General features: G+C 48.5%; 1 protein-coding gene and 1 long non-coding RNA gene across 7 annotated transcripts in view; one reads left to right on the forward strand and one right to left on the reverse strand.

Annotated features, from left to right (window-relative positions):
* ebf1a (EBF transcription factor 1a) overlaps positions 1-17,755 on the forward strand; it is a 52,673-nt gene extending 34,918 nt beyond the window's left edge. Inside the window, exons 11-17 of one of the 4 annotated variants that reach the window (XM_029165677.3) lie at positions 5,914-6,002; positions 9,253-9,318; positions 9,791-9,953; positions 10,982-11,161; positions 13,101-13,298; positions 13,496-13,564; positions 14,774-17,755. In XM_029165677.3, the coding sequence (XP_029021510.1) occupies positions 5,914-6,002; positions 9,253-9,318; positions 9,791-9,953; positions 10,982-11,161; positions 13,101-13,298; positions 13,496-13,563 (764 nt within the window). In that variant the 3' untranslated portion in view covers position 13,564; positions 14,774-17,755. The other 3 variants (XM_029165676.3, XM_029165678.3, XM_029165679.3) reach the window with 3 other exon arrangements.
* LOC114864779 (uncharacterized) overlaps positions 4,371-26,873 on the reverse strand; it is a 27,515-nt gene continuing 5,012 nt past the window's right edge. For all 3 annotated transcript variants that reach the window (XR_008695942.1, XR_003787400.3, XR_008695943.1), the window contains exons 3-4: positions 21,735-21,783; positions 4,371-5,103 (exon numbers count right to left, since the gene is read on the reverse strand). This is a non-coding gene — a long non-coding RNA (uncharacterized LOC114864779). The remainder of the gene's footprint in view (positions 5,104-21,734; positions 21,784-26,873) is intronic.

The following is a 26,873-nucleotide window of genomic DNA, read 5'->3' on the forward strand; positions in this document are numbered from 1 at the left end:
GCGCCGCCGCTCGCCAAGAGCTGGCACCTCCACGTAGACAGTCAACTGTGTCGAGGAACGGATCCCGATCCCCACACACACACACACACACACACACACACACACACACACACACACACACACACACACACACACCACTCCATTCCCAGCTGGGCGCCTGCGCCTCTGCTCCTTTATCAGGCCTTTTTATCAGTTTACCTGATTTTGGCGGGGGGGAAGAACCTGCTCGGACTCCGGATCTGGAATTAAAATGAGAAAGCGGCGGGTGGATGGGGCCGGGCATTTGGGGGCGGAAAAGGCAACTGACGAGAGCGGAGAGACAGGGAGCGGCGGCTGAGAAAGCGGAGCGAGCAGAGGAGAGGGATGGGACGGAGGATTACCATGGGCCATGATGCCCTCTTGGGTCTGTTTGGCACCAGTTTGGGCCCAGTTGCCAGTGGGTACTAATCATGGAGGATTGGCAGCGCTGCGTGGCAGCTGGCAGCTAGTGCGTACACACACATCAACACAGCCCCTCACTCACACACATGCAGATACTCATATATTACACGTGCACACACACATGAGCACACAGAATTACATTGGGGACAGCTGGCATTGCTAATCAACTTCTGCTGAGGAGAGGAAAGCGAGCAGCTCACAGACCTAATTAAGTCAACACATACCCAATACTGCTGCTACTGCTACTTTGCAAAAATACCCAACACACACACACACACCGTCACACACAAACCATCTATAGGTTTACCCCCACCCCACGCCACCCCGCCCTACGTGATCATTGATACTCCACAAGCAGAACCAGCCATCGTCGGATGGGAAAAACAGAACCTGCTATAGTTCAAGACAGAAAAGGGAAGCAGGGGACGTTTGGTGCAGAGGAGATTCAGGGAGAAGCTATTACTGTAATGTGTCCTCTGCCGTCTCTGAGGACTCCTCTGCCATTAGACTTCAGAAAGCTCCAATTAGACTCATCAAAGGCAATTAAGCTCTCCACTGATAAGAATAAAAGAATGTTTTTTCATTCTCCGCTCTTCCTCTGTCTTTTTATCCCTTTATCCCCCTTCTGTTCCTCACTCTGCCCTCTGCCTTACCCACCTCTGGGGCCGGGAGCTCCCTAATCTCTCTCACTCCCTCTCTCCCCCCTTTTTGCTCTCATTATCAGGTCATTTCCTGCCCCCTCCACTCGCCCCTGCACCGATGCATCTCCACGTTGAGCCGTGCATCACCTTTTCCTGGATTACTGTCTTTGTAACATTCATCTGGAAAGCTCTCCCTTTTCCTTTCTCCATGCAATATAGAGTGATAATACTCTCTGCCACTAGGGCCCCTGTGGATGGGTGGGTGTGTGCTTGTGTGTGTGACACCGGGATACTGGCCATAGATTGGGGGGAGTTGATGAATCGCCCTTGTCGTTCAAAAGGCAATCCCCTCCCTCCTCAGTATGCAGCCTTGTCTGCTTAGTGCTTCCGCCACAGCCTGTGCTGATATTAAAAGCCTGTGCCGGCTCACATTAAGGCCGGCGGCACGCGTGCGGACTCGCATCCGCACGCGCGCGCGCACAAACATTAGGGGCACTTTTTCAGCGCTGAGTGCAGATTAGGTGTGTAGGGAGCATCACTCAGTTTTCCGCGAGCGGGATCAGGAACAGTGAGGGAAGAGACAAAAGTCAAGAGGAGAATTTAAACCAGGCGGGATGCTGCTGACACCCCCCCCCCCCCCCCCCCACAGTCTCCCCCCTCCGTCCGCCCCCGAGCGCCAAATTAGTTTTAGGGGAGGAGAGAGGACTCTTGTCTGTCTGTAGACGACAGGCAGCGGAGTGAAACCCAGACAAATCCCCAGTAAGTGTTGTGAACACGAACACGCTCTGTAAAGTTTTGATTTACTTTATTTCTAATTAAGCTGTTCCACATAGCGATGGAATTGGCTCATCACACACGCGGAGCAACGCTGTTGTGCTCAAGCGCTTCAAACGATCGCGTTAATATCGCAGCGTCGGTGCCGTTTTTTTTTTTTTTTTGCAATAATCACTGGAAAAAAATCCGTCGCCCGTTTTGGCTACAGATGCACTTGTCATATATTTATACTCACTCGCCGTCGGTGCGCACACGTGATAAAGCCACGCACGCGGGCACGCGAGCGCGCTCGCACGGATGCAGCGTGGCAATAAAAGCGGTGTGCAGCCACGAGTCGGTCAATTATTAGTCTTGCTCCTATTTGTGAATGCTGTCTTTTATTGAGCTTGGGTGGAGGCCTGCTGTTGATTAAAACGGCCTTGCTCCAGCTGGAGACGGGGCTGAGGCAGCGGCGCGCACTCGCGTTTACTGCGCACGGCCTTAAATGCGAGGAAATGCGCACCTCTGTTTGAGATTGAGATTAATTTTCTGCACCATGTGGCTTGTCTTCCCTCTTTAGCATGCTCCCTTCTTATTACGGCAGCATCTGCTCCGTGATGATGATGTAAATGAATTTCGAGCGTAGATTATTTTACACCCCGCTGAAATGAGCCGCGTTCACCGGGGGAATGATTCCTTATGTTTTCTTATATCTTAATTCAAGCGTGCACTTCTTATCCAGATTTTTTTTTTCTTTTTGGATTTACATTCTCCCAGTGATAGCGGGATCCGTGCTGTCAGGCATTGTTAACTGTCGACATGCACTTTTTGCAACAGATAATTAGAGCGTAGGTTGTAGTAGCATCCACACCTCCATTGATTTGTAGAATCTCTTAGCGTACACCCCCCCCCCCCCCTCCTCCTCCTTCGATCCTCTCCTCCTTCTCCTCCTGCCTCAGCCTCAGCCCTTCCTTTAGGAGCAAAAAGCTCTACTCATCTGTTTTCTGTGTATGAATTTCCAGCCATGCATTAGTCTCCCTGACATGTTCAAGCGATGCTTTATTTAGCTTGTCGGATTCTGCAAATAAACGCAATCTCTGGCTTTATGGAAAAATGGATAAAAATTAGATTGTAAGGTATTGATCTGGATTGTGAGTAGTCGGTGGGGGCGTTGTACACGTGTGTGCGTGTGTGCGCGCTCTCTCTCGCGCAAGCACATGTAGAGGTGGTGATGGGAGGAGAAGGGGGGCAGCTCTCATCTGTGTGAAGGGGGGAGAAATGAAGCCGTAATTCAGGACTATTGAACCCCCTGCCACTGGCGGCATCGATCGCCAGGCAGCGCTTATGAGATCACACCTGAGCACTGGAGACTGCAGAGGGGAGGGAAGGGGGGGGGGGGGGGGTGCAGGCGGGCAGAGGGGAGATGAAGAAGGGGAGAGGGAGAATGGGAGAGAAGCACACGGTTGGGTGATATGATCAGCTCCTTACCCGCTGTCTGAGGGCCTGTTAGGGTGTTAACATCAACCCTCACAGCCAATTACCAAACCCTGCAAATACTCCACCCACTCACCTCCACACACCGGAGGAGAAGGAATCACAGCTACTGGACACTTTACTGTAGTTTCCCCTCCTCCACCCTTGTGTTTCCAGGACAACTGCACCATCCTGACCTCTCTATTATCCCTCATTGCCCCACCTGCTACTCCTTGCACCCCGGGCCTCCACCCGCTTTACTTCTCCCCTAAAGCCCCCCCCCACCTTCTCCATCGTAGCCTCCCCTCGTCCTCCTTCTACCCCCTCGCCCCTTCGCGCACACTCCCCCTGCAGCTCTCTGGGTTATTATAGTGAAATATGAAGCGGTGTGGATTCTAGGCTTCATGAAATTTCCATGAGCATTGATCTGATCTGATGTGGGTGATTGCTAGGTGAATCCCTCCAGTCCACGGCTGTTGCTCATCTATTCATTTATTTATGGCAGTTATGTTTTACTGGCTTTGATTTGCTCTTCTGGAGAGCGACAGCTAAGGATTATAAATATACCTGTATAGAAGAGTGTGCTTTGAATCCCTGAGTGTACTAGCACCACTTTACTTTCGAGGCTGGGGAGTTTTTTCTTCCCCAGTTACCAGGACTAATTTCTGTGGTAAAATGTGAAATATTGAGCATAGATATGAGAGTGTCTAGTCTAACACCATGCTAATCCCCAAAGAGACACAGCCAGGTAGTTAGCGGTGCGCACTGTCCCCCACATACTCCTCCTTTGGTTTATGGTCCTTGAAAATGAGCGGAGACAATATCACTTCCTCTCTCAATTAACAAAATTGTCTCTTTATTTGTAATGGGGGTATCTTTGTATGTCTTGGGGTTTTTATGCTATTGTTCACTCGAGGCTCATTTGGCACATTGTGGAGAACTGATAAAAAATTCATCATAAAAACAAAAGCCTCTAAGACGAAAGAGAGAGGATGTTGTCGTAACAATCCCCTCCTCAGACTCAAGGCCTAATCCAGGGCAAATCCTCCTTAAGGCTTTAGGAAGATCAGAGAATAGGGAAGTAATGTCAAATATTTGTCCTCAGAAATAATTCATACTTTATTTGTTACATGTGATCATCTCATTGTTTTGGCTTATTTTATCAGTGGACCAGCTGGCCTGTAATGTGCGCCTTCAAAAGATTCTTCAGAAGTTGAGCCTGGCTGCAGTCTCTTCTTCTACTTTTTCCCCCGTCTTTGTGCTTCTAGCTTTTCACCTTTTCCGTTGTTTCACTCCCATGGATTACTGGAACGGCCCACTGGGAGAGCTGTCCAAACGCGCGCGCGCTGCCAAAACCCGGCATCACAGATTCCCTGCGTCTTCGCTTTTGTGTTTTTTTTTTTCTCGAGAAAGCGGCTCAGGAGGAGCCATGGCGGAGTCGCTAAAGGTCCAACAGGACAGCTTGTACTCATAGCCTCTAGGGGCCTTTTTTTTCTAGGGGCCGCCTAGTCAGCCTGGCTGCTCAGATGTGAGGCGAGCAGGGCATCAGCCCCCAGGAACGTCCAAGCTGCGACCCACAGGGGAAACAGACGGGCAGCACAGACACATGCAGGCCGTCCTCACGCATAACGGCTCCTTTTATTACACTTTTTACACGCTTACAACTGTGAACGCGCATATGCCGTGGCGGCATTCCTGACTATAAACTCTGTAGCCAAGCAGCATCTTGGTGGACGTAGCCCAGGCAAGTAGTCGAGACTGTTACCCACGTCTGTGCACCGACTCTCCAGGCAACCTACAAAGAGACAGAGCAGGGGAGGAGGGTAAAAGAGAGAGAGAGAGAGAGAGTACATTAGGAATGAATTATGTGGAGAGAGCACTTATCCAACAATCCTCCTCTGAAGTGTTTGTACTATAAGCCTCAGATCTTCATTGTATTTATTCTAATGTTTAAATATTCATGGTAAATCTTCTCATATTCAATTACCGTAGCACGACCACAGCATGCCGAGAGAGAGCTTTCTCCCTGCTGCCTGGATGATCTGACTCCACGCGTGTATGTGTGTGCGTGTCTGTGTCTGTGTCTGTGTCTGCATGCGACTGTGTGCGACTGTCTGTGTGTAGGTGTGTGTTTAGCTTGTTCCCCGGAGCGATCAAGCCTTTGTTATATTGGAACCAGGCTCTGTAATTGCTTATATTAGTCGCTGATCAACGCAAGACCACAGGACACACATACGCTCACAGACGCGCGCGCACACACACACACACACACACACACACACACACACACACACACACGCTCTGCCTGATTCCTGACAGTCTTTTTATTAACCTCCAAAGCAGGCGACAGAGAGAGATTCATTACATCACAGGAAAACAAAGACACATCCCAGACTTAATAGAAGAACACCCACATTTTCAGCGTGTTTAGCTTAACGCTGAAATATTCATGTGAAACCGCGCTTAATTCAGTCGTTTCCGCCGGCGCGCCACTCTCCCGGCCCGCGTCTTGTCGCGTTTGCTCTCGAACAGCAGGTGTTTTGATTATTAAGAAGCGAGCGTTAAATATTCCTCTTTCTCCGTGTGTTTCTCTGCCTGTGCTCAGCGCTGAACGAGCCAACCATAGACTACGGCTTCCAGAGGTTACAGAAGGTCATCCCCAGACACCCCGGAGACCAGGAGAGATTACCCAAGGTACAGTGCCTGCGCCTCCCTCACGCGCTGGATGAAGTTTGTGGGAATTTATCTTTGTAACGTTGCTATGGAGACATATCGACAAGTTGTGGAGTTCCATAGAACATGTGGATGTACAAGGGCGACGTGAATTCACATAGAGAGGAGTGACTGTGTACGTGACAGTACGCGGTGTGTACATACACACATTTTATCAATGCCCGCGCTCATTTTGGCTTAAACAAACACTTAACGCTCACAGCATTCGCACAATCAACTCCATTCATTCTTACACTGACTCTAAGGTCATTTAGAAAGCGGGGGAGGTACGCGATGGAGAGGGGGAGGAATATAGGGAGGAAAAGGAGGCTGAGGGGAGAGAGAAAGAGAGAGGCAGAAGCAGGTTAGGTGATCCATCATAGCTGTCCAGTCTTACCTCCTGCTGGGTCAGTGGATCGAAGTCAACCCCGGGTGGACTTTATTACTTCCAGCGCACACACAGACTAGTATACACACCCAAATGCACATACGCACTCCCGCGCCTGCACGGGCGCTCACACACTGGAGGGGAAGTCACCATGAGGCAGAGATAGAGAGCCCCGGCAGATGCAGAGGGAAGATAGAGAAATCACTTGTCCTCACTGCGTGTCATGTCTGGTGGATACGCGACTTGTCCCGGTGAGTTCTGGTCTTTAGCCTATCAACCCCCTGTATCCCTCTAAATGTCTTTGTATCCATCCATCTCTTCTCCTCTCCTCCTCTTCCTCCTCCGCTCTGCGGTGTCTCTTTCTCTTCTAAATGAACAACGCTAGCTGGCAGGCCCGCTTGTTCATTTCAGCTCTATTGATTTGTGCCTTTATTGAGGTAATAACAGTTTGTTGACCACACTCCTCTCAACTGTCGGCCTCAATCATTAAGGAGAGGGGCAGGAGAGGGGCATAGGCTGGCAGCCACTGCACATATAAATGCTAAGACTACCTTGGCAAAGCCTCTTTATGGCTGCTCTTTAGTCAGTTTTGACCCGAGATTAAATTGATTGTACATATGGCGTGTTCCTTTGCAGTGTCACCTCGTGTAAAGGGACCCTTAACGAGCCCATACACACAAACTGAACAGGGACCGAGCAGGATATCTGCCAGTGCCTGTTCTATCTCTGTATGCTGTGGTAATGATCCAGAGTCCAGCTGAAAACAGCCTCCGCTCTGTGCTGGAGCTAATAGCCGGGCAGTCAGGGCGAGGAGGGAGAGCTGGGTAGCCAGACCGCGCGGTGCTTAGCTAACGCTATGGTGTAGCTGGAGGTCTGGGGCCGGCTAATGAGTGACCGCCCCTGCCAGACGAGACCAGGCTCTGCTCTGGATCAGGTTCCCCTTCCTGTTGACGTCTCTGCGGGCCTGACTTTACGGGAAGAGACCCTGCGCCCAGGAAATGGTCTCCCCTTACAGCGGCAGAGCTCGGGAGGCAGCGCGGCACTAACCACATTTATCTGTTTATCAGAACGACTCTGGAGCGCTGCCTAATCGCGTTTAGCCGCTGGACAGATCCCTTTGCTAACGAGAGACTGATAGGTACAGACAGACGGGGCACAGGGGCACGGCGGGGTGATTTATGGACGGCGGAGACGCAGAAGAGAAGGGAAGCAGGAGAAAGGAGTTCGGAGAGACGCAGGTGAAGATGGAGATGCGCGGCTCGTAAGAAGTGTAGGCCCCGAGGAGAGCGGGCTGAAAGGCAAAAAAAAAAAAAAAAAACACGAGATGAAGTGACTGTTTCACGCGTTCTCCCTGAACACCGTTACAATCCAGCTGGGGATCTGTTTGTGTCCTAATGCTTCACGCTTCCCTCATTTCCCCTCCTCCTCCTCCTCCCTCTCTTCCTCCTCCTCCTCTGTCTCTTTTTATCCATCCATCTACCTATCTAGTAATCCCTGGGAGGCACGGGGTGTCGAGGAAAAGCAGAGAAGGAAGCGAGGAGCAGTGCATACATACTAAAGAACCACTTACCTACCTAGGGCCTCTACGTCTCTCAATCACCTCGAGCCGGCCTCCTCTCTTGTCTCCCCTCTTTCTGGCTCGCCCCCCCCCCCACCCGCACACACTCCTTCCTCCCCCAGCCTCCCCCTCGGCCTCCCCCAAATAGTGCTAGTAATGGGAGGTTAACACAGAGGCAGCGCTCCCATTATTGAGTGAATTTAGCACCTCGGACAGCGCTCTACAATCTTTATTGCTTTGCTGACCCTCTCGTCATGTCCTGGGCGCGCTCGGCAGCCTCGGCGCGCGCACGGCCGCGTGCGCGCCCGCACCCGCGTGTGTGCGCGCGCGTGCGTGCGCTCGCGTGTAATATGAGGTCTGATTGAAAGGCAGTGTGTCACGGAACAGAGAGCACACATGCTCCGGGGCTTGTTCACAGCGAGGGATACACTCAGGAGGGTATAGCGCACAGCGTGTGTGTGCGCGAGTGGAAGGGAAGGAGGGAGAGAACGAGGCGCGGGGAAGGCTGGAGAGGAGGGGGCTGCAATTTTCTGGTTGTCGCGCCTCCAGCATATATCCTGGCCCCGGCACATTAACTTTTAAAAAGGGTTTCGTAGGGCTGTAGGTGTCTACATCACACACACGTAGAACAACTGCCTGGAGTCACACACTCATACACTCAAGGAGGGAAAAGAATAGAGACGAGAGCGGAGAAAGGAGGGTAAGCGGTAGAAAAAGAGCGCCAAGGAACACTCCGTTAGGATAAATGTTTGATGTGGGAAATTCCACTCGGCGCTTTTCACCTGAGCAATGATGTTCTACATTTATCACACAAAGTGGATGCAGGGCCATTCGCTCGGATCATTGCTCGGATAATACGGGCCAGAAGACGGGCGCGTCCCGCTTGATGAGGGGAGTTGTTTCGCTGTCAAACCTGGCGACGTGTTGTGTTAAATGAGATTGATGTGTGATCATGTGCGCTGGATTCATGATCTGGCGCTGACAGCAGCCGGGGAGGAGACGACGAAGAAGATGGTTGACTGATAGAGAGATAGAAGCTCATGTTTTATTCACGGATAACGGTATCTTCTCCCCACGCTCCCGAACTGCCCGGCTAGTAACAAAGTGCTGGGACAGGCCCATTTCTCTTCCTCTCCCTTCCCTCCGTCTGCCTCCTTCCCCGCTCGCGCTCTCTGTTCTGCATTCGCAGCATAATGTAAGAAGAGAAATGTAATAAAAGTGACTGAACTCCTCGAGCTGTCACACGCGTAATCAATCCACCTTCTTCTTCCCGCGCTCGGTTGTAGGAGGTGATCTTGAAGAGAGCAGCGGATCTGGTGGAGGCCTTGTATGGGATGCCGCACAATAACCAGGTGAACACACAAACCGCAAGCGCGTGCACCAACTTCGATATCTTTTCTTAGTACAAATTATGTTTGTGGTTGGGACCACCGGCAGCATCAAAGCCGGTGTCTCCCCTGGCCCTGCAGCACCCTGCTGATATGGGACCCACACACACAAACACACACACACACACAGTAGTGCTTTTAGAAAGGGAGGAGAAGTGAGAAACAAAATTTAAGGGGAGGAGAGGAGGAAATGAAGAAATAAAGTGAGAAGCAGGCAAAAGATTGTCCTGGTCTATTAATGAGCCTTTCCTCTATTTAGTGGAAACATTTCCACCACTCCCAGTGAACAGCCAGCTAAGTTTAAGCACACCATATCTCAAGTGGACAACTAGCATTCTTGAGAAACCCAAAAGCCTGCATAAAGGGCACGTTTTCTTCTCTCCTGGCCTCTGTTGCTAACCTCAGCTCTCTTCTTTTTCTCCCCGCTCTTTGTCAGGAGATGATTTTAAAGCGAGCGGCGGACATTGCCGAGGCTCTCTACACCACAGTGCCACGGGGGCACAACCAGCTCGCCAGTCTCGGCAGCGGCTCCGTCCATGCCGGCATGATGGCCGTCAACTCCTTCACTGGGTCAGAGGTGGCGCAAACAGCCAATCAGGGTGAGCGAACTCGGCGGGAACTATTAAGGTGTACCGCGATGGGAAATGGGACTGTGATTTATGTGTTTTTCCTTTTTCTTTATGAATAGTGAGATGAGTGAGGTGTGATGGGGGTATTTTATTTTTCATGGGGGAAATACAGGGAGGGTGATTTAGGAAGGAATGTGAAAGGATGGAGGGCAAGAGAGGAGGAGGAGGAGGGGAGATGGCAGCAAGAAACTCGGGATGAGGAGAGAACGAAGGTGAGAGAGTGAGGGATGGAGAAAAAGAGAGCCACGGATGGAGTACGATAGAGAAATATGAGTGGGTCCTAGGGGTGTGTATATTAGACTGGGGTCTGCCCCTGTCTGACAAAGAGGGATGTGGGTGCAGTCAGTGGTGATTCATCACATGTATTAGGGGAAGGAGAGGAGAGTGGATGGATAAGCCCCTGGATGTGTCTCAATACTTGCAGTGAGTTTCCTCACGCCTTTCCTTTCAGTAACAGCAAAACAGCTGGTCCACGGGACGCAGCAGCAAATGAGAACAGAGTTTCCTTCTTCTTCAGTGTCAGCACGTTTGACCTGAGATGTATATTTAGAGTCTCCGTTCCATCTCGTCCTCCTGCCGTTGACTGTCCTGCAGAGGGGAAAGAACGGAGGCAAGGGTCCTGTCAGAAATACTGGCTTCATTCTTTATAAATTGCGTGAGAGCTGCAAAGGCCCTTTAGTGTTAATTGCCTTATCGATATATCTAATTCTGGAGAGGAGCCAGTAAGGTTAAATGCCTCTTGTTTCTGTACTTAGATTTCAGCCGCTTCCGTCTCAAATCATTTTCCCTTCACTCCGTTCATTGCTCGCTCTACCATAAGCGCTCCAAGAAATTTCTTTTGGCTCACACTGTACATCGCCGCGTCCATTAGACACAGGGGGAGGAGAGTCTGGCAGGACTGCATGTACAGTAGGCTTCCTCGTTTGTCGTTTTGTCTCGCCCGCCACCCGCTCTACTCCTAACACCTATTCTCTGTCCGTCTCCTCCGCTGTCCATAGGTTTCAGTAGGAGCACGAGCAGTGTCTCCCCTCATGGTTATGTGCCCAGCTCCACTCCTCAGCAGAGTAGCTACAGCTCTGTCTCCACAAGCATGAATGGCTACGCTAACTCCGGCATGGCAACCCTGGGCACCTCGCCCAACTTCCTCAATGGATCCGCAGGCAACTCGCCCTATGCTAGTGAGTAAATGCACCACATCCTTGGGTCGAAACGGGGGGGCGTTCGGGGGCTGTCGTCAAGCCGCGGAGACACTCGATCAGAGCCCTCTGAACATAAAAGAGCCCGTGTTCGTCGGGAAGCGAGAGAAGAGGAAGCGGAGGCGAAAAGTGACACACGCGGAGAAACTTCAGCTAGCTCATCGGTTTCTTTAAGAACACAGTCAAACGCAAATCCCTTCTTTATTGGCCAGGGGAGCAGATCACCTCGCGCCCCCACAACACACACACACACACATCACCTCGCACACACATTCACCCTCTACATTAAAGACCCTTGATTAAATCAATAAACTAATTGCTAGAGAAGCAATTCCATTTCAGCTCTTTGATTCCTGGGTGTTAACAAGTATTTTAACAGTCTCATCGGCCCCACACAGACACTTTCAATCAATGGCTCCTCGGCCTGCCTTTGTAGGTCCAATTTTCATTAATTGATTAGTTAGGCCCCTTCATAAATGGATTATGACTTTATTGCGAGAATTTGTCAGGAAGAGCCATAAAAGCTAAGTGTTGGATAATAACAACAATAAAGGCAGAGGCAGATATCAGAGGGCAGGTGAAATACGACTCGGCTGATTGTAAAATCACTGAGGGGGAAAATGCTCTTAGTGTATTAGCAGACAAAAGACGAACCTGGGAGAAGTCAGCGAAGGGGATGATGTGAGGAGGAGACAGGGTTTGGGTTGTTAAGTTAACGTTTGGTCAGTAGGCGACACTCACAATTCTGACTTATAACCACTAATAACTTGAAGTGGCAGTGAATTAGTTGTTGCTTTTAAAACGCCTCTGTCTGAAATCTCTAGATGCTGATATGGCACAAATTTGAGCCTTTACGGCCTGGTCACGCCAATATTTAAAACAGCTACTACAAATGGTGTGAAATTTGACCTACAGCCGCACACTGCTGACCAATACTAAGCTGTCTTGCCAGTGCTGACTGGATAATCTGGTAGCAGCCCCCTCCCCTCCCACCCCACACCTCACCCCATGGCCGTTTACAGACAGGTACGAGACAGCCGTCAATTGTAGAGTCTCTCTAAAAGGCCTGAAAAATGCTTGGTAATGAAACCCTTCAGCCTGCCAAAAGAAACTCAACCCCTGGGTGCATAAATAACAGCTTTGGGGAAAGTGAACCCTCAGATAAAGTGTTGTCAGATGGCGAGCGACTAGCTACAATAGGCTAAGAGCAGCAGTTCACCGACTGTCCCGGTAAGTAGACCCCACGTCACTTCCACCGACTTGCAGTTAGAGCGAATGAACCGCGCTGATTATGAACACAATGCGTGATCACATGTGTTTAAGGCTGTGGCAATAAAAACTCCAGGCAGAAGTGAAGAAATGGGATTTCTGTTGAGCAGATGTTGTCGGCCCATTTGTTGTCTCCCCTGCAATGACTGGCTCCGACTGCCGAATGAAATCTCCGACGTGATTATCCGTGATGAAGATGCTGCCGGAGAGACGCGCCTGTGAGTTGCGCTGGAACCTGATTACGAGTAACGGCGTTGGAAAGTTTGCGAGGAGATGTTCGCGGAGTTGTTGCGACCCTTGAGCGCGGAATGAGTCATCAAAACAGACTGATCAGAGGCGAAAAAAAAAAATGCTTTGGGGTGTTTTTAGTGCAAGTTTGCAACTAAACATATTTTTCTGTTAGCTATGGGATATTTCAATGCAAGGTGATTACCTAACAAAAAAGTCTGCGCCAGCTGATCTGAGTCCAAAACATTATCCCTCCTGCCATCGTCCATTGACCAGTCCCTTTCTGCTCGTCCCGTTTGCCTGTCCTCTGCCCTCGGCCCTCTCTCTAACCCCACCTTTCCTCCCTCTCCTTCTCTCCATACTCTCCCTGTGACCCCCCACTCCCCCGCCTTAACCCCATTTCCACCCCCCCCCCTCCCTCCAGTCGTCCCATCGAGCCCCACCATGGCCTCGTCAACAAGCCTGCCCTCCAACTGCAGCAGCTCCTCCGGCATCTTCTCCTTCTCCCCGGCCAACATGGTGTCCGCCGCCGTCAAGCAGAAGAGCGCCTTCGCCCCCGTCGTGCGGCCCCAGAACTCCCCTCCGCCCACGTGCACCAGCGCTAACGCCAACAGCCTGCAAGGTCAGTTGCTAATGAATAGTGGGTCGCACCGTATCTGTTGAGTTTGAACTGCTGTTGTGCATAATGTCCATCCTGAGCTTTAATCCTGCTCTTCTTCACCTCTTGATGATGAAATCTCACCTTTGCTCCCGTTTCTTTCTCCTTTTCTTCCTCCTCTTCACTCCCTGTTTCAAACCCGCTCTCCTTCCCCACTGTAGATCAGTCTTTTGTGGACTCTAGCAAGTACTCATCAGCCAGCTCTCTGCAGGGCCTGGCCTTCTCCTGAAGTACGTTATCCCACTCTTTCATTTTGTTGCTCTCTATTCCCCTCCACTGTGCACTATTCCCACATCTCATTTGCACCCACAGTCCGCCCTGCCCTACTCTTCTCAGTCGCTTTTATTTGTCACCTCTGGCTTGTCACAGAGACGGCATGCCACGCCATATGTGTTCCATTTCCTGTTTTCACTTCCTGCTTCCTGTCTGTGCTCCGGTGGGTGTCTCACCAAAGAAGCAGTGTTGACGGAGGGCCTGGGGGAGGGGGTGGGGGGATATCACAGATCATTCTTCTCTCCCATTTCCATTGCAGCACAGGGTCTGTTGGTCTAGGCAGGATGTTCTATGATGTTGAGATCCTGAGAGAGAGAAATGATGGATGGGAATCTTTATCAGAGCCCCAAGCTAAGCACTTCCTCACTTCCTCCTTCGGCGCTGATGAGCACTGACCACGATGACCCGAGACCAGTAGCCACTGTGCACTGATCACACACGAACACACACACACACACACACTATTCTGTTAATCCCAACAAGCTGGAGACACTTAGGAAATAACCAGGGAATTAGTGGATTGAAGGGAGAGAAGAATCAATAGGGAGCCAATATGTTATATGAAAAATTCCACCCCGTGATGGCTTCCATGTTGAAAGGGGGAGGGGGAAGGGGTGAGGGGGAGGTAGGAGTGAAGAGGTGAACACAGAAGCAAAGCAGAGCAAGACACTAGAAGCTAAAAATGTGAATAAAGCTCTTCATCAAGGATCCCATCTCCACGTTCGAGTGCTGAGCATTATTTCATCACCTCTGTCATCCCACGTCACCGCATTCGCTCTCTCATGTTTGAATTACGCTCCGCGGCACACGGCGGGCTTACACAGTGTAACTGCTAACAATTAACAGCGGCAGCCCTTGCATGAAGCTATTCAGAAAAGCCTGCGAAAAGTTGAACGATGTTGTCGGCGAGCGCCAAGTTAGCGGTGCGGCGCAGAAGAAATGTTTTGATTCTGGGGCCTCGGAATGAAGAGATAATGAGGGAGACTTGTCTTTGTTCACCAGATGCTGGAGCACATTTCTGTTATGTGACTGTTGTGATGACAGATGAAACCCAGCGATCACATGACTGACCCTTCTCTCTCTCTCTCTCTCTCTCTCTCTCTCTCCTTCTTTTTCTTCGCCCCCATTCGATCTCTCCCTCTTCCTCCCCCTCTTTTCTCACAAAGCAGCAATTCCCGGGATGATCGTTCCACCCATGTAGAGGGTATCTGGGATAGCTGGAGATTTGGGAATGTTGAGAGGAAAAGACACAGTAGCGGAGTCTGGCGAGTCTGTGATATGCTCCGGAGCTGAACTGAAGGAAGTCAAGATAAGATGCAGGACTCCGTTAAACTCAGGCCTTTCCACTGGGATTTCATCTGAAGGGATAAAGGAGGAGAACAAAAGGGACAGTACGAACCTTTGTGATGTTATTTCCCTCTTGGTTGATTTAGTGTAGCTTCTCTGACACTGCGTTGGATGGGGTGTGTAGAGAGTTTGCCCACAGTGTGACACTGACCTCATAAAAAGAGCATTTATTTAACTTTGTGTTTATGCCTGTTAGGTTTGGGTTTGGTAACTGGAGTCCCAACAGCGAAGCAGTCGATCTGCCCGTGAGGTTTACGTAACCTCTGTCCCAATAGAAAACGCTTACCCCTACTGTAGCTCAGCCCCAAAACCACATCACACCACTGGCCAAATGGAACAAACGTCCACAGACAAAACACAGAAGAGTCACCCCTTTGATTTTGCTGCTAATTATCTCATAAAACTAAAAATGATGGAATCACCCTATGCTTTACAACCCATGCCTTTTTTGTTTGGGGGGTGGGGGTTGTTTGTTTGTTTGTCCAATTGTTTGTTTGTTTGTTTTCAATAAAACTGTGAGGATTGAGCTGTTTGCAATATGCTTTTTCTGCTTGTCATGTGAAGGAAGGTGATGATTTAGCCAAAATTGACATTGTGTCAGAGATGTTAGCAAAGACTTGAAAAGCCAGGGGGATGTGTGCGTCCAGCCAGCACTGTACTGAAGGAGTCTAGCAAATATTAAATTAGAATAAATGCGTATTATATGTGATATATTTTTGTATATAAAAAAAAGTTGAATTTTTAATTTGACCTTTCGTTTCTTTTTTGCTATAGATATAGTTTCAAATGTAAACATTAAATGTCTTAAGGCAGCTTCTCAGTGCAGAAGATAGATTTACTGTGTGTTGTCAATATCTCATCTGCTAAACATGAGAAACGTGGATTTGGATACAAAAACGGGGGGATTTCTGTAAAATAACCTATAAATAATGTATTTATCTTGTGTATTTGTACATGGCCTCTCACCCTCGTTTAGTTGTGTTGTGTAACTTTATTACAGTAAGTGAACATATTTCACTGTGTTCCGTTTCTTCATTTCGTGTCGTCTCTCACTATTTAAATGTGACTTTTTTATTTTTCATTTTTGTTTTCGTCTGGTTTTATGTGTTGATTGTTTCGCATCAGTGTAACGTGCTTTCATTCGTTGATTCAAAACATGCCATTGTCTATTTTTGTATTATTTGTAACTTAATAAAAAAATCATTTTTTCTGTTTTTTTTCCTTATGAAAATGTTTATTGTACGGCAAAAAGTAGCATCTTATTCAGAGTATTTGGTTGAAGTAGATTTTTTAAGAATATATACACACATTAATATATACTGTAAATCTATATCTTTTTGTTTTGAACTCTTTGGCTTTCAGATTGATACTGCTCTTGAACTGATAATATGCATGGGTTCTTCTCTTGAGTGACACTTTCTTTTTTGTGTGTGGAAAACAAGAGAACTAAGAAATTGCTCTGTGTTTTTCTTTCTTTGTGTTTCTCCTTTTCCAACCCGCGTTTCTTTTTTCCTGTGTTTTTTATGCCTGCTTACATACTGTATCTATATACTCTTTCTTTTTTTCTGCCACTGTAATCTTTACCAGCAGTCTAGATGCCTTAACAATGCAAACCCATTCTTCATTCAATCACTTGTACAGTTTTCTACCCTCACCACAATTGTCTATTGCCACAGAGGAATTCATGGGAACTTGGGGGACAAAGCACAAACCCACTCTGTTTGGTGGTGAAGCCAGACTAGAATGCAAAGAGCCATAATTCAACAATCACACACGCACACACACACACACACACACACACACACACCCCGATGTACTATAATACTAAAGCAATGGCACGCTTTGAAGGACAGTCAGCGCTGAGAGGCCTGTCTCAGCTGTGCTCATTGCACTTTAGTGTTCACAGAAACACTGTCTCTTTTGTAGTGATTATGTAGCTTTATTCTTTTGGTTTTAGATTAATGAAATAATTTCAACAGCATGTTGGTAATATTTCTCATTAACCGCAGGATCACAACAGTGTGACAGCACGGGGCTGTTTTAATTGTAGTACAAAGGGGCGCAGAGTGAAGACGAGCGCTGTCACAGCACAATTGTAATCTCACACATGGAGCCGTAAGTCTGACTCCAGTATCTGACAGTCGATCCCCCAGTCCTGCTCTCCCTGCATTTGCCTTTGGACAATACAGCTTCATTACGAGCTAAAGAGAACAAGAACAAGTGAGGAAGCATGAAAGGGAGCTTCTTGGCCCCTCAGCCATCTCTGTAGTCTTTTCTTTGTGTCTGCCGTGTGTCTTCAAGCTGTTGCTGGACAGAGAATAGGGCTTTTCTCTCTGCTTTTCTTTTCTAGAGCCTGGTTTTGTTAAGTGGGTAGAAAGGGGCCGTTTTAACGGAGGCGCCTGCTGACAGATGAGTGTTTTGCAGGCACTTGTGTTCCTGTGCTGGTCTGGGCCGGGGCGGGAGGGGCCCACACCGTATCTGTTTCAAATGAACTACAGAGGTCTGTTGTCATACAATGGCTTCTTTGTAAGCAAAGTTCCATCCTGATTATTAATATTGGTAATGGGTGACGAAGTTTTGTATTTAGGTAACAACAACAACGAAAAAAGATGCAAACCAAATAGCTGGTGTCTATTTTTTCCTCTGTTTTGTCTTTGACTGCAAATACACTGAACAGCTCTATGATATAAGGGATGAAAAGATTCTACTGTATAGATTGTTATTGTTTTTGATGAAAACCGAGCTGTAAGATAACTTTTGGACTCTCACAATGTTGAATTAAAGTTACCTCTTGTCTGTGACTCTGTCTGTCGTCATGGTCTTCTTTGAAAGAGCGTGTCGCTTTTTGAACCCATCTAAAATGAGACGCCGTGTGCGCGTTGTACCAAAAGTGACTGTGCCTGCACTGGGAGACTAATTCCACAGGTCAGAAGCAGACGTGTGTCCCCTCCCCCAGCAAAGGCTCCTCGCTCTAATGAATCTAATTCATTAATGCATTACTGATGGTATGGAGAACATGGTTAGCCTGACAAGTTTCCTCCTAAACATATTAGTTAATGATGATTCCAAGGTTATTAATTGTGAACGCACCAGCCCACCATAATTGAGTCATCATTTGCATACCCGGTCATCAGCAGAAAATTAATTTCTTTTTTATTTTTTGCATATCTAATTTAAGAGGCTGAGATTGGATTAGCCTGTGAAAACAGCGGATCCCAGGATTCTGCTGACCTCAGAGTGTTCCAGGGTTTCCACGGTAACTGGAGGCTTCCGTAACGCCGGCGGGGTGTGGTGAGGTGGGGTTGGGGCGAAATGACCTGGAAGTATACCGATGAGATGAGGACTCATAAACACAGTGTGCATTTGCCTCCTTAACTGCCCAAAGGTTCACGACTGTGCGGGGCCGTTTCCTCCATACGTCTAATAACAGAGTTAGAGTTTGCTGACAAACAGTAAAGTGGGTTGGGCCGTGCACGGTTTAGTAGTAAGAGGTTGGATATTGAATTATGGAGGTTACACACTCACTGCTGGGGAAAATGAGTCCTGGAGCCTAATGTTTTTGATTAGCGAGCCGAGCACCGCTGCCGCGTTGCGCCGCGGCAGCTCCGGGGATTCGGCTTCCCCAAATGCAGCTCGCGGTGCACCACACACAGTCAAACACGCGCGCACGCATGCTCATAAATCATAAATGCACGCAGACAAAAGGTGAGCCTATTTTGCTCTTTATTTCCAGCAGCTTTTCAGGTCCAGATAGACCGGTCAGCGTGGGAGGAGGACAATAGGAGTGGGAGGCCGAGGGCAGCGCGGAGCCTGCACACCTCAGCCCTCAGGAGACGTAACATTAAAGGCGCTATTCCTGGAGAACTACTGCTCTGGATACGCACGGCAGAGCCTTCACACATCAAGGGAGGTGCTGTTCAGGAGCTTCTGAGCTACTAGTATCCTAATGAAATATATTAATGAAATATATTATTCCTCACTCTCCTCCTCCTCTTTCTCATTCTCCTCTCTGCATGGACACATGAAGGGAAGAGGAGCAGAGAGGCGTATTTTAAAGAAAAACAGGAGTCCCCATGGGGATCCCGGATGAAGAAAGAAGAAGGAAAGGAATGGTAAGGAGAGCGGATGGGAGTGGTGGGGGTATTCAGAACGGAGGCAGACCGAGGCAGTGAGCACAAAACAAGGAGAGGAGCAATGAATATTAATAATACCCTATGTTGAGAAATAGTCACAATGGACATCACAGAGCGCCGCGGAGAGGAAAGCGAGGCGGGTTCCGTTCTCGGCCTTCCTCGTGCTCGCAGGTGCATGGGAGCCACCTTTTTGCATCTGCGAACGCGCGGGCGCGCCTGACAGCAAGACGGAGCGTGCAGGCGCGCCTGCAGGCGAGCGGGCGGGCGACGCGCACCCGCGCTCAGGTTCGCGCTCCGGCTCGCACGCGAGGGTGTGTGGTCGTTTCCCACAGTAATTATCCCCGTGACTGTGGGTGTCTGTCTATGATCTGTGTGGTACCTGTCAGAGGGGGCCCGGCAGAGCCCGTGCTTTATATTCCCTGTAATTGCCGCTGCTAATTTACTGTGCGTTGGCCTAATGAGGAGGGAGGTGAGGGGCTGGGGTATGTAATGGATGTTAGAGAGACAGAGATAGAGAGATGGATTTCACCACTGCCGGCAGAGAGAGGGAGAAGGGGAGGAGGCCGGCGAACTGTGTGTGTGTTAAGCAAGCATGTAGAACACTTATCTTTATTGTTCTACTAAAATGAAAAAAAAAGAGAAAGATAAGCTATTTGCCCCCCTCCCCCCCTACTTTTTCTTACTCCCCCTCCATCCTCCCCTCAGCCGATGGTACAGTGGCGACTGCAGCGAGCGCATTAGACTAGCTTTTTGTTATGTTGATTAATGATAAAAGCAAATCCATAAATAATATAGATTATTTATTCCATTTATTCACATGCTAATTAGAGCTAGAAGCAGATACCTCAGAGAGATGGCCTTTTTTTTTTTCCAGCGCAGCCAGATAGACCGACTGACATTCAGACACGGGCGCAGACAGTCACATATTAATGTCATTCACACTTTGAAGCACCAGTGGTATCTTGTGATGTGGACACGTCCACCCTTCATTTCTCACTAATGAGGTCACGATAGAGGCCAGTGGTTTCCAGTGGCACCAGCGCGCACACACACACGCTCTCCCTGCACACTCTTGATAAGTGCTGGATTGACAGGGTCGTCTTTGATTGATGCACAGCGGCTCGTCCACATGTTCTACAGCTCAGTCATTTAATTATGTTTCCTAAGCATCATTAAGTACCATTACTTTCTATCATATTCTAATGAGAGAGGTGGCCAGTCGTAGGACAAGCTAATTGGTGATTAATGTTGTGTATCAGTGAGAGACAACGCAAGATTGCTCATTTAATGGCACAACACTGTATTTAAGTGCTGAATAAGTAAAAACACAAACAAAGGGGGAGGAGAATTAGCGGAGCCGCGACTGAAATCAAAACAGATACGGGCTCTTAGAGGTGTAATCTCTCACGTCTCCCCCTTGGCCTCACACCTCATTCTGAATTGGTCACCTCTTAGCTGCATTACACGCACTTACTCAGATAATGCGGGTAACTGTCGCCGCAGACATAACTCACCTGCTCCTCCAGATTAACCACTAACTCAGTATCGACGCGCTGCTTCACAGGTGCGTGTCCGCGCGTCGGAGCGCACACACACGGACACAAACATCCTCATCTGATATTGACATGCAGCACGGCTGTAGGTGTTTCCATTTAAGGTCAGTCGATCGCCTTAAGTATGTAATGTTAGGAGGGGGGTCCGTAAACATGTCAAATTAGCAGTAATGAATGACCAGACGCCAGCAGGGGGACCTGTCAGGGTCCACGCCCAGGACAATACATTAGCCTGAGTTATCCCAGCCTGCCCTGCTCCAACGCACGCCCGCCCCGGCCCAGCAGACACGGGGCGTAAACTAGTGGGAGCCATTCAGTGGTCACACGCTGCATTAATGGGCTCGCGTGGCTGATTGGTGTCTCGGAGATGAAAATGAGGGAGAATGTTGGAGTCGGGGAAGTTTCGGCGGCGAACGCTGAGCAAAAACAAAGTTGGGAGATTGACGGACGCGAGCGGCGGGATAAGAAAACGCAAAGCTGCATGGAAACAGATAGAGCGACAGATAGAGGGCTAAGCTAGAGGGAGAGAAAACAAACTGCGGTATTTATTTTTTCTTCTCAGTGTTGAAACAGGAAAGGGACCTCTGGTTTAATAAACCATGAATCCTTTCACAGAGGGTTTGTATGTTATTCTTCGGAGAAACAGATACACGGGGAAGGAAAAGGGGGGAGACGGAGAGAGAGAGAAGGAGGGAGCAGCAGGGGGAGAGAAGATGCTCTGCAGCCACATGAACCAGGTTCACCACAACACACACACACACACACACACACACACACACACACACACACACACACACACACACACAGTCCAGCCTGAGAGAGCAGAAGCATGAATATGAAGGCAAAGATCCGCTTCTCATCTGTAAATGATTAAACCGTTCGCCTCTCTCAGCATCTGACAGTTTGCGAAAATCACCCTGTAACATATTCGCTCCACAAGGAAAAGCTTGAGGCCACCACAACAATGCATGCAACATGAGTGTGCGGTGCATATATAAGCGGGAAGAAATGCCCTCTTGAATTCATAAGCTTGTTTTTACTGTGCGCGTTGTGGATCCAGCGGTAAATAAACATGTACACAAACATGAACCTACTGTCTCTGCACGCTGTCTCCTCATCGCTGCCTCCCACTCCCTCTCCTTCCTGTAACAAAGGTTACATTGATCATGTTTCTAAAAGAGACTCTGTATTTCCACACGGCCCAGCCTCTGATATGTTTTCCTTGGCAGGTCGGACTTCTACTTTTGTCATTCACCCAGCATATTTTAACAAATTAGAAACATTAGAAACCAGGATCGTGGCGCTGTTTTGGTTTGGTTTCGAAACTCCTACGATCCCCACAATTATATTTCAAAACACGGGCGAGTTGTTTGACAGCCATGCGGAATAAAACCCTAAAACAACTTTTTCATTAGAAACACATGCTCTCGCAATTAGAACCCAGCATTATGTTAATGTGTGTTTGCGCTGGTTCATTTGTTGTCGTGTGAACGGTGAGGCAGCGCGAGTGTGTGTGTGTGTGTGTGTGGGTTTGTGTCACCGCGTTGTGTATACGAGGGTGTGTGAGTGACTGTGCGGTCGCCGCTCTGTGTGTGTGTGTGTGTGTGTGTGTGTGTGTGTGTGTGTGTGTGTGTGTGTGTGTGTGTGTGTGTGTGTGTGTGTGTGTGTGTAAGGGACAAAGGGACACAGTGCTCCACATAACAGCATTACAGATGGCTGTTGTGAGTGGTTGTGACAGTGAAAGCGAGTGAGTTCCCACTCCATACAGATGTACTCTGAGTGACCTTACAAACACAGTGGAACTAAAACAGGCCCCCTACCTCTCGCTCTCACTCTGGCACACACTGTCAATTCTCACTCAGTCCTTGTGGGGCACTAAAAGTTGTTTCCTGAGCCAGGAATACAGCGAGGGCCAAGCATATATGAGCAGGGATGCATAGCGAGCCTCCAGAAAAGCATAACTTGGACTGAGTAAATATTGGACTGAAGGATTAGTAGTTTTTGCCACCTATAAAAGCAAGACTAGTATGCCAGCCTGAGTTAATAACCGCATGCTAGTGCTTTGCCCTGGATTGTTTTAATAAGGAGCTGCTGTAAACAAAGAGGACGTTTCAACAAGTTCATTTTATGGAGGAAAAGGGGGAAAGCTAGAAATGACTTTTATTACCTGCACAATTACCCTCTGCTTTCACCAAGTTAGGGACTGCACCAAAATTATTACGGGGGGGGTGACAAATGTCAATTGATAGATATTCTCAGGTGATTTGAGTAAGCATCAGTTAGGTCTATAGAAAACTCTAAGGACTTGTGTTTAAGCACAGCTTGTTACACATATTGAGCTAGGCTCCTCATTGGCTCACTTAACTATAGCTGAGGGACATTAGCAAGCGTTTGTAAGGAGCTGCTCACCTTTCCCCTGCGGAGAAACTGAGTTCCTGTTAAGTCTGTCTAGATCTGTTGTTGTTGTTGTTACAAAAATGGCAGAACCTGCTTTTTAGTGCTTTAGAATGCTTGAATGTGCACAGTCCAGTAGGTTAGCAGCATGAGGCTACATGAGCACCCAAACTGTTAATAGTCAACGTGCTTTGTACGTTATAGGTCTAACAAGGAAAGTAAATGTGAAAAAAAAGAAAAATATATGAAGAATGAGAATGAAAACATCAACAGGGAAAAGTCACGGTAGCAGGCTGTGGTAAGGTTTTTTTGATTTTTAGATTAAGAGTCTCACAGTTTTAACCAAAGGTATAATCCTGAACAATAACAATTTAAAAAACACTAACTTAACATAAACACAGGCCAATTGCTAAAATTGGTAAATAGGATTTGGAAGTTCAATCTATCTTAACACATTACGTTCAAGAAAATGACAACATACAATTACAAAACACATTCCTCCACTTTTGTGAAAGAATATTAATTTTCGTACACTCCCTTGTCATGCCTCGCCTAGTCTCAAACTACAAATACAGTTTAAAGAGCCTGTCTTGATGCATTCCTCTGCTTTGTGTGATGTTGAAGCTGATTTTGATTTTTGTCTTTGCTTGCTCATTCTTCTATTCCTCCACTGAGCCAGCTCTTTTCTGGTGGTGGATTGCGAAACAACAAGAATGTTTTTTATTCTCGTGCGGTCTCAGCCACAACATTTGTTTCCAATTTGACAGATTTTGGAACAGAAATACTTGGGAGAGAAAATGATGGTTGCATGATGGTTCAAAAATAAGCTCCACCTATCCCTCAAAACTCGCCCTTGTTCCCTTTTACACTCTCCTCTCTGCTGTACTTATTTTCACCTCTTGCGCTTTTTTTCCCCTCCAAGTCCAAAGTCACCTCACGGTGTATTGTGAGAGACTGTAAAGTTTTCATTGAGCCCATGTGGAAGTGATTTGGCTGTAATCTCCAGTAATTGTGACTGTAACACAGAAACGGGCTGGAACAGATTGGCCTCATATTCTTCGCCAGGGTCACTGTGGGCTTATCTCAATATTTAGCGTCTTGCCTGATTGAGTTATCATATCACATTTGCTGTTAAGAGCTGAGTGATGTCAACAAATGTAACCAGAGAGCATGAAATGTTGCTTTAAATCACAAAGAGGAAGGTTCCTGTTTGAGGAAAGCACACACATCAGTGTCAGCGTGACCCTCAGAGACCGGACTCTTTTTTTTTTAAATGCATGACATTTAAGAGCTGTAGAGACGTGAAACAAAAAGTGCTGTTAGAAAACCCACCATTACAGGGTGACCTATCCTAGACGCGAACCCAGTCCCCCCCGACCCATGTCACACACACACACACACACACACACACACACACACACACACACACACACACACACACACACACACACACACACACACACTGTCTATCACGCACACAGGAGTCAAGAGTACTCTGCTCAGTTGCTGCTGAGGTGCAAATGGTTTGTCTCTACGCATCACTGACCCAGCGCTGCTCCTTCACCTCCTCTCTCTTCTGTCTGCTCCTTCTTGACTCTGTCCATCAGTGCTCCACCCCAGTCACCCCTCTCGCCTCCTCACCTCTCTCTCTCTGCGCCCTCCTCCACCTCTCCCCCCATCAGACGTCTCGTTGTCCCCTGTTTCATCACAGTTTCCGTTTCTCTGACTCACTCCTGTGCGTCCTCAGCCCCGCGGCCCTGCGCTCGCACGTCCTGATTAATGAGTAATCTTGTTGCATTGTACTCAGCCATCCTTGTCTGTGTTTGATAATGGCTCATTTGGGTATTTTTTTTACTACCATTGTTCAGTGGATGACAGAGACTGAGAGCTGGAAGCCATGAAGTTATCATAAAGAGCATGTCAACTGTGAAGTCACAAAGCCTACAAGTGATTAAAACCCTTCAACTCAGGGTTACTTCATCACATTCATTAGTCTTTTCTTGTCCTACCTTCTGGCTGTAAACCTCACAGCACAGTTCCCATCCTGTCCGTTAATAACGTTCACGCTGCCTCTGATACATTAGCCAGTGAATGATAGGGCAAAGCCCTGGCCTAATTGCTTTCTTCTTGTAAAGTCTCAATTCATTTTTGCTGAGGAGACACAGAGATACGTGCCTATAGCACATACATACATGAGACAAGGTGCACACACACACACACGCGCACACATACTGACACGCACAATTTTACACACCTTGTGCTCATACTTCTACTCACACAACTCCACCTTCCCACTGCCGTTTTATGATGGATGGGGCTGAGGATGCATGGGGGAGGCAGGGGAGAGAGAGGCTATAAGACTGTGTGTGTGTGTGTGTGTGTGTGTGTGTGTGTGTGTGTGTGTGTGTGTGTGTGTGTGTGTGTGTGTGTGTGGTTGGAGAAAGAAAAAAGAAAAGGAGGAGAAAGAAGGAGAGAGAGCGGCTGAGCTGAGGAGCTCTGATTAACGACACAGAGACGGGGTCCCAGAGGAGCTGGGGGAAGAGCAAAACTATCTAGGGCCAGCTGAGAGACACAGAGAGAGAGAGAGAGAGAGAGAGAGAGCATGTGAATGTGTGTGAGAGAGAAAGAGGGAGAGGGCACAAAAAGCAAAGGTAGAAATTCGGCGCGGGGCAGAAACTGCGTCTCCTCTGCATTGTGTGAGTCATTAAGACAGACGCACAAACACTTGAACCTCCCTCCATTACCATCGTTGTGTACATCCTGCAGAAGCTCGGGCTTCATCCCCGTTAGCGCGATGCAGTCGTTCTCCCCAGCCTTTCAGATGTGACACGCACCCTTCAGATTAAATCTTCTCACCTTACTCGAGGCTCCTGAAGCCTGCTGCCCCGGGCGTCTGTCCACAGCGCTGTCAGAAAGGGAAACAGGCTGCTTGTTGCCAGAGTGCAGGCCATCACCTCTCCCTGATTGCACGCGAGAGTAGAGGTAATGGGAGTGTAATAGCACCTTAAGCACCCTGCTCTCACTGACACCGGCTGTATAGCATTACCCCCTTGGTCTGACTGTGTGGCAAAAGCATGTGTAGACGCGCGACTGACGGCTGTTTGCGTTGGCATACGGGCATGTGCCCCCCCCTCATCCTGCTGCGGCTGAGTGTGGCTATGTGCGCCTGCATCTGCTGGAAGCGCGCTCGCGTTGTTTTCCCCGAGGGTCGTCTGAGCCGCGGCGATCAAAGACGGCGATGGAGGTTAACTGACCGGACCCGAGAACCTCCACAGACGGGCCTGGGGGATTCCTCGCGGTTAGCCCAGGTACCACTCATCTGACACGCGCGCACAAACACACACAATCAGTGGCGCGGCGAGGGTGGGAGGAGGGCAGCTTCGGCGATCCGGGGGGATTTAAAGATCTGTAAGGCCCAAACTAACTTTGTCACTTCAGTCACGCAGCCGTAGCCTTTCGCACAGTATCCATTACCTTGGATATGTTTGCTACAAAACAGCTTTATCCCAACTCCTGCCTCGGTGCGTTCACAAAGAGGTGCCGTGCACTGATATGGAAGTCCTGTAAAGTGAGTATAAGTTATATAGCCTGGCTCCCTGGAGACACACTCACTGACTAGTCTTGTACTAGAAAGTTAGACTGCAGCTTGCCGAGTAGCTCAAAGTAACGATTCCCGCTGAAGGACTGAGAGTGGCGCACTTCTGCTGGAAGTTAAGCTGGAAGTTGTGTTGATAAAAAAAAAAAAAAAGAGCGAGGAAGGGAGGAAAAAGAACAAGCGCGCCCGAGTGTGCGAACGCGTGCGAATGTGGGAGCGAGTGAGTCGCGGGAATGGGTGTGTG

Source organism: Betta splendens, chromosome 10, assembly GCF_900634795.4.
Source record: "Betta splendens chromosome 10, fBetSpl5.4, whole genome shotgun sequence".
Taxonomy (NCBI): Eukaryota; Metazoa; Chordata; class Actinopteri; order Anabantiformes; family Osphronemidae; genus Betta; species Betta splendens.